The sequence below is a fragment of the Mus pahari genome, chromosome 4 (assembly GCF_900095145.1).
Source record: "Mus pahari chromosome 4, PAHARI_EIJ_v1.1, whole genome shotgun sequence".
NCBI lineage: Eukaryota > Metazoa > Chordata > Mammalia > Rodentia > Muridae > Mus > Mus pahari.
The window spans coordinates 80,412,081-80,419,344 of record NC_034593.1 but is presented as its reverse complement, the minus strand read 5'-3'; the positions used below and the strand labels follow the sequence as shown (position 1 = coordinate 80,419,344).

Here is a 7,264-nt window from a genome sequence, read left to right as displayed (position 1 = left end):
GGTGGATTTCTGAGTTTGAGGCCAGCCTGGTCTACAGAGTGAGTTCCAGGACAGCCAGGGCTACACAGAGAAACCCTGTCTTGGGGAAAATAGAAAAGAAAAAAAAAAAGGAAATGACCACTGTGACCCCTTCTTATAGCAACCATTCTAAACTGGAAACAAACTAGGTTGAGGAGTTACAGGAACCAGATCCTCTGTGGAGCTTTTAGGACTCCTACACACACAAGCGATGACTAATATTGTCAACTTGACAGAATGATGTAGAAGATTAGCCGTCAGGCACGTTTGTGACAGATTTTCTCGATGAATCTCTGGCTGTACCTATATGGGACTGTCTTGATTAGGCTAACTGAGGTGTGCAGGCCCTCCCTTAAGAGGGCAGCACAATTCCTTGGCTTGAGTACTGGACGGCCTAAAAAGGAGAAAGTTACCTAAGTGGGAGCGTTCACTGCTCTCTGCTTCCTGACTGCAGATGTGATGTGACCCATTGCCTCAAGCTCCTCCCACCAGGACTTTCTTGTCACAGTGGACTAGACCCTTGTACTGTGAGATAAAATAAACCTTTTGTCACAAGCAAGAAGGCAGGTAAGCTCACTGTCTGGTACCACAAAAGCTATGCTGAGAGTCATCACACACCATCCACACACTGAGTCCGTAACTACAGTTCTAAGCCTCTCTCCCCAGGGCTGCTCACGGGTGAAACCGGTCTTTCATGGTGGTCTCCAGTTCATGAGTCAGGATCCCAGGGGAGGCTCTCCAGCCACAGGCAGATCAAGGTGGCATCTCTGTAGTATCTCCAGCAGTCCTGAAGATGTGCAGAGCACTGCTTTACTCTTGGTCTCTGATTATATACTGTGCACTGAGCTTTTCGGGGTTCTAGGACTGTGTCTGGCTATCTTGAGTGAGTGATGTTCATGGGTTCTGATTATCAGGTACAGCCATGGCTGGAGTTTCTGACTCAGGTATTCTTCCATGTCTGAAAGGCATTTCTTTTCTTTCTTTCTTTCTTTCTTTTTTTTTTTTTTAACTACGCTCATCACCATCACATTGTTTCTCCCTTAAGCTGCTCTTATCAACACTTAAAGAAACCAATGCACCATGTAAGGCAGCAAGGAAGGCAGGGTTAGGCACAGAGAGCAACTCACACACCAGGTACAACCAAGGCCTTGGTTGGTCCTATTTATTGCAAACTCTGGCGATGAATTGGCCCTTTAGAGCTTTTCCAAATTGAAGTAAAACAACAACAACAACATCAACAACAATTATATCACTGTATTACTGCCTCAATCAGTCATTTCCCATGGAACCCAAAGTAAGGCATGGAACCTCAGGTGAGGCATTGGCCTGTCTTGGAAGGCGCTGACCAATGAGAGAGGTAGCTGTGTGGTAACAGCAGCTGGTATTCCCAGGAGCTAGGGAATGGACAGGTCGTTTCCGAGAAGGGATCTGGTTGGAGTGCTGTTAAACAGTACAGATCTGTGATTTAAAAAAAAAAAAAGATTTATTTTATGTATCTGAGTACACCATTGCTCTCTTCAGATATGCCAGAACGGGGCATCAGATCATACCTCTGGAAGAACAGTTGGTGCTCTTAACCTCTGAGCCATCTCTCCAGCCCAGTATGTGATACTTGAGTATGTGATCTTCATATTCAAGTACCATCTTGAGTTCTAAGCCTTTCCAGAATCTATCTGGAAAGACCTGTCTCATCCCTGCGACAAAGTCCACGATCCCTACCACAGCCTACAGACTGCAGCCCAGAGTCTCTGCATGCTTGTTGAGTTCTTCATGCATCCACGTAGCTCAGGGAGCAATTACATCCATAGGAGAGGCACTGGAGGATATGGGACAGAGGGAGCCTGGGTTTGAATTCACTTAGCCACTGTGTAGTCACGAGGGAACACCCGGGCTCTGTATCTTCATCTGCACGATAGGATCTGCCAGCGGGGGAGGGGAAAGAGACACAGCTCCACTCTGCCACTGTCAACACCATGAGGAGTTCTCCCTAAGTTTTTAGGACTTTGACTGGGACCAAACCAGGATTCATGATTTTGATGCAGAAAAGAGTTTTAGCTGTTGTTGTTGGTCGTGATGGTATGTGGATCTCTGTGAGTTCCAGAACAGCCAGGGCTACATAGAGAAATCCCGTCTCACCCCTCCCCCCTAAAAAAAATCCCCTAGCCTGCAGCTCAGTATTTAGACCAGGATAGTCTCAAATTCATAGAAGTCTATCTGTCCCTGCTGGAATTAAAGGGATGCTCCACCATATCCAGTTAGCTGAAGATTTTATATTTTTAAGCTAATTAATGCATCATCATCATCATCATTGTTATTACTATTTTGAGACAGGGTCTCACTATGTAGTTTCTTTCTGGTTGTCCTGGAATTCACTATCTATATCAATCTGACCTTGAACTCAAAGAGTCACCTGCCCCTGCTTTCAAGGTGCTGGGATGCCAAGTGTGTGTCACCATGCCTGACTAGATGATATTTTACCATTGATGTGGGCTTCTCTAATAGAGAGTGACAGAAAATAAGGCATGCTTAATCATGGACGTGGGTTCCTCAGGGGGAATTATGATCAATTGTCCTAGCAGTAGCCATTTATTCCTTTCCTCACCCCACTATGGTGCTCATGTTGTATCTTAAAAGGTTGCTATAGAAACTTTAAGAAATAGCTCTATTCTTTCTCTTGATATTGAGGTTAGACCTCCAGAGGTGGCTTGATGAAACCAGGAGCCACCAGGATTGCACTAGAGTCTCTGGTTAGATCCTGGGGACTGGCGAGTTTTCAGCTGGGAGCACAGAAGGGTCTTAAGCAGTTGCCAGTTGTGCTGGGTTCTTCTTAGTTCTTGAGAAGCTCCAACTAAAACCCTGGGTGAGGGAGGGGCTGCTTTTCCTTCTCACACCTCTCTAGCTTACCCCAGGGCTGTCTTTAGGCCAAGAGAACTGATGTGTGAGGCAGGATCTAGGGGAAGCCAGCCGTGTGAGGAATGGGCGTGGGGGTGAAGGGCAAAAGAGACAGAGCTTGGGCGACCTCCTTACCTTCTAGCTTCTCAGGTCAGAGGAAGAAAACGCCCACCCCAGGTTACACGTGTCACTGTTATTCTAGAGCTTAGGTCATTGGTTTTAAAGTCTCATTCTTATCTTTACCACTGGCTAGCAATAATTGTGTGTGCAGTAGCCGTGTGTCTAAGCAGACGGAGGGGTCAGAGAGCTGTGACAGGTGTTCCCACCATGGCCCGTGCTCTGCTTGAAATCAGGGCCCATCTCCAGATCCGAAGCCTCATGGCCCGACAGTGCCTGGCGGAGTTTCTGGGTGTATTTGTGCTCTTGGTAGGTGGGGTGGTTGAGGGGAAGTGAGAAGGGAGGACAGAGTTTCTGGTTCTTCTTACTGTCACTTCCCCTGGTGATCCACTTCCTTTCACCTAATTTCTTCTCTTTTCCTTCTCTCTTTCTTTTACTCCTTGTGATTTAAGGTCTTGCTTTGTACCTTAGGCTGGGCTCCACAGTCTTCAATGACCCTCCCAGCTTAGTGTACCTAGTTTTACTCTTTTTTTTTTTTTTCTTTCGAGACAGGGTTTCTCTGTGTAGCCCTGGCTGTCCTGAAACTCACTCTGTAGACCAGGCTGGCCTCGAACTCAGAAATCCGCCTGCCCCTGCCTCCTGAGTACTGGGATTAAAGGAGTTTTACTCTTTTTTAAAAAGACTCTTATTTATATACTTACCTGGCAGGGAGATGCCATGATCAGAAAGGTAGTTTTCCCAGGGTGTGGCTCACCCATTGCACTTGGGGTGTGCTGACCCCTGTGAATTCCCTAAATTCGGGAAACTCAACTGTATACTTTGTGGTAGTGGGGGACTGTGTACCTGGAACTCACAGAGACTCCTGTGACTCTGGGATTTCAGGGACTGTTACCCTTGGGGCCCCCACTTCTTCCTTCACTCATCTCTTGCCTTTCTTCTTTCTTTGCCTTCTTTCTTCTTTCTACAACTTCCTTTTCCTGTTTCCTTTCTTTGTTAGTTTCTCAAATTTATTTATTTTTCCTGGTGGCTTTCTGCACCCTAGTCTCCTGGGCTCTCCATCCATCCCTTGTCTCCCCTCTCCCCACCAGCTCCTCACTCAGGGGTCCGTGGCTCAGGCTGTCACTAGTGAAGAAAACAAAGGCAACTTTTTTACCACCTATCTGGCCAGTTCTCTGGCTGTTACAATAGCTATCTACGTGGCAGGCAACGTCTCAGGTGAGTAGGGTGGGGTTGGATGTGCACGTGAATGAGTGATTGGGAAAAGCTGGATATGCACGGGAATGAGTGACTGGGCAAAGCCGGATTCTTCTGGTGACTTGTAGTCTTCATCCCCCAGAGCTTGACCAGTGTTCTGGACTGAGATACGGCTTTGGCTCGTCCAGTCCCTCTCCTTCACCTGCCTCACTCGCCGTTCCTATTCTTGACACTAGACTCCTAACTCACTGGGGCAGAGATCTACAGCAGAGTGTTGAGGATAACTACTATTCTTCTGTGCCTCACATGGGCTCAGGGTCTCATCAGCTTCTCTCTTTCTCTCTCTTTCAAGATTTATTTATTTATTTTATGGATATGAGTACACTGTAGCTGTACAGATGGTTGTGAGCCACCATACGGTTGCTGAGACTTGAACTCAGGACCTTTGGAAGAACAGCCAGTGCTCTTAACCACTGAGCCATCTCTCCAGCCCGGCAAATCACTTTTAAAAAAGTATATGCTTGGGTGTTTGCCTGGATGTATGTCTGTGCAAGTACATGAGGTTCCCCAAAGAGGGCAACGGGATCCCTGGACTGGAGCTACGGATTGTTTCGAGCTGCCTTTTGGTTGCTTATAACCCCAGGTCCTTTCCAAGAACAACCAGTGCTCTTGATCGCTAAGCCATCTCTCCAGTTTTCGAGGCTTGTTTAAACTATGTAATGGAAACAAGCATTGCAGGAGAAAGCATGGTGTTGTTGACAGTGTTGTGACAGTGGTACCTAACAGTCTTTCCTCTCTGATCTTGTGAAGGAGCCCACCTAAACCCAGCCTTTTCTCTGGCCATGTGCCTGGTGGGACGCTTCCCCTGGGCCAAGCTCCCTGTCTACTGCACTGTGCAACTGCTGTCTGCTTTCTGTGCCTCGGGGGCCACCTACATTCTCTACTACGGTAAGAGAACATGATCGGGGACAGTTGTGGGCAGAGGTGCCTTGCTGTGGTTAAGCAAAGATGGAAACTCTGAGTGTCCCTCTCTCTTGAAGATGCCCTCCAGAACTACACAGGTGGGAACCTGACAGTGACCGGTCCCAAAGAGACAGCCTCCATTTTTACTACTTACCCTTCCCCCTATCTGTCTCTGAACAATGGCTTCTTGGATCAGGTAAGCATGAGCAGAAGATATGGTAAAGTAAGTCCCAACCTTTGCCTCGTTTGTTGGGATCCCAGCCCATTGTTCAGGTTCTGGGTGGAATACGGGATCCCTTCTACCTTGGCACCCCTAGCTTCTGCTGCACAGATGGCATAGAGGTGGTGGCACGGAGGGTTTGAGTGACAGAAGGCAAACGAAGCATCTGTGTGTCACTTGATGGCTTTCCTTCTACCTCTGTCAACCTCAAGGTTCTGGGTACCTGGATGCTGATTGTGGGGCTGTTAGCGATCCTAGACAGACGGAATAAAGGGGTACCTGCAGGTCTCGAGCCTGTAGTGGTGGGACTGCTGATCCTCACCATTGGACTATCCATGGGTGCAAACTGTGGCTTTCCACTCAACCCTGCCCGGGACCTGGGCCCAAGGATCTTCACCTACTTTGCTGGCTGGGGCCCTGACGTCTTCAGGTAGGAGACAGCTTCCCTTGGTACAGTCCTCCATTCACCCTTATTAATAGCTTTGTTCATGGTTCTCCAGATTCCCCCCTTTTCTTTCTTTCCTTTTGAGACAGGATTTCACTATGTACCAGGCTGGCAGAGATCCCTCCAAGTGTTGGGATTAAAGGCATGTGCTACCATGTCCAACCTGAGTTCTATCCACTTACATGCTGCTCTTGTACTCTTAAAACAGAGTTCCTTCTTCAATTGGCAAATTCTCCTATCCTTCATAGCTCTCCTGAATCCCATCTCCCTTTTCATGCATATAGTAGGTTCAGAGGCGTCCTTGGGCATGCCATTCTACTACTTTGGGCTTTAGTGACTCCATCCGTAAAAAAGTCTATTCAGTTTATTCCGCAAGACTCGAGGTTGGACTAAGTTCTGCTAGGGGTTCCTTTCTAAGTGCTTCCCATTAATGAATGTGACCCCATGCTCACTGTTGGATATGTCATGACAGGAATTACTGTGAGGACCTGCCATACTAGTCCTGGCTTATGGGAAAAGGTGTGTCTAAAAGCCACCTCTGACACCTCCCTTTGTCTTTCCATTACAGCGCTGGTAATGGCTGGTGGTGGGTGCCTGTAGTGGCTCCTATGGTGGGGGCCACCCTGGGCACAGCCACATACCAGCTCCTGGTGGCTCTGCACCACCCTGAGGATTTAGAACCGTTTCCAGAGGTGATGGCATCTCAACTCAAGGCTTCAGACTTGGTTACTCCAGCTCAGCTGGAGTGTAAGCTGTGACGAGGACCAATCTTATGCCACTCTGCAAGAGCACCATGAGTTGGCCAGCACGCAAGACAGATATTCTTCATATTACTATGCCAGACCACTTCTGTTTACCGCTCCTCAAGGACTCCAAACTGGTCCTCTTACCCTGGGAGCTTCCAGGCACGCAGTTCCTTAAAGGAGCCGCCAGAGGGTGTGCACGTTGGCTGCTGGCTTTGGGAAGGTTTCTAGAGTCGGTTGGGTGGAGAGATCCTTAGATCCTTTGAGGGCTAGGGCCTGGGAACTTCTAGATTGAAGCTTGGTTTCCTCTGCTCTCCCTTCTCTTCCACTTTTTCGCTTTAAGATGAGGTCTCCCCATGGAGTACTAACATTTTCTATGCAGACCATACCAGCCTTGATTTCAGTCAAGGAAGCACAGCGTGTGACCCAACGCACCCAACATGAGTGAATCTTTTAACAAATAAAACCCAGTTTAAGTTTGACTCGGAAGTGATGGAGCACGTCTAGGGTCTCTGAGAATTTCAGGCTCTTCAGAGCTACATAGTGAGACACTCCCTCCCCTCGACTCAAAACAACAACAACAACAACACATCAACAACACAACAAAACCACTTGTATTTTGTGGCATTAGGGATTTGATTTAGGGCCTAGGCAAGGGTTCTGACTCGGAGT

The 7,264-nt window shown here is 47.9% G+C and overlaps 1 protein-coding gene and 1 non-coding gene across 2 annotated transcripts; both read left to right on the top strand.

Annotated features, from left to right (window-relative positions):
* The first annotated feature begins 3,237 nt into the window (after nucleotides 1-3,237).
* Aqp10 (aquaporin 10) lies at nucleotides 3,238-6,607 on the top strand. The gene is made up of 6 exons (XM_021196941.1): nucleotides 3,238-3,336; nucleotides 4,116-4,242; nucleotides 5,032-5,169; nucleotides 5,262-5,380; nucleotides 5,617-5,834; nucleotides 6,418-6,607. The coding sequence occupies exons 1-6, from the start codon at nucleotides 3,238-3,240 to the stop codon at nucleotides 6,605-6,607; spliced, it is 891 nt and encodes a 296-aa protein (XP_021052600.1).
* Nucleotides 3,721-3,892, top strand: LOC115063887. The gene has a single exon (XR_003843755.1). It is a non-coding gene; the product is annotated as a U1 spliceosomal RNA (small nuclear RNA).
* Nucleotides 6,608-7,264: the final 657 nt, after the last annotated feature.

Excerpts from the sequence above, each read along its gene's own strand:
- Aqp10 (XM_021196941.1), top strand. The coding sequence starts at position 3,238 with ATGGCCCGTGCTCTGCTTGAAATCAGGGCCCATCTCCAGATCCGAAGC. Across the intron at positions 3,337-4,115 it reads TGGGTGTATTTGTGCTCTTG|CTCCTCACTCAGGGGTCCGT; the intron begins GTAGGTGGGGTG and ends TCTCCCCACCAG. Across the intron at positions 5,835-6,417 it reads TGGGGCCCTGACGTCTTCAG|CGCTGGTAATGGCTGGTGGT; the intron begins GTAGGAGACAGC and ends TTTCCATTACAG.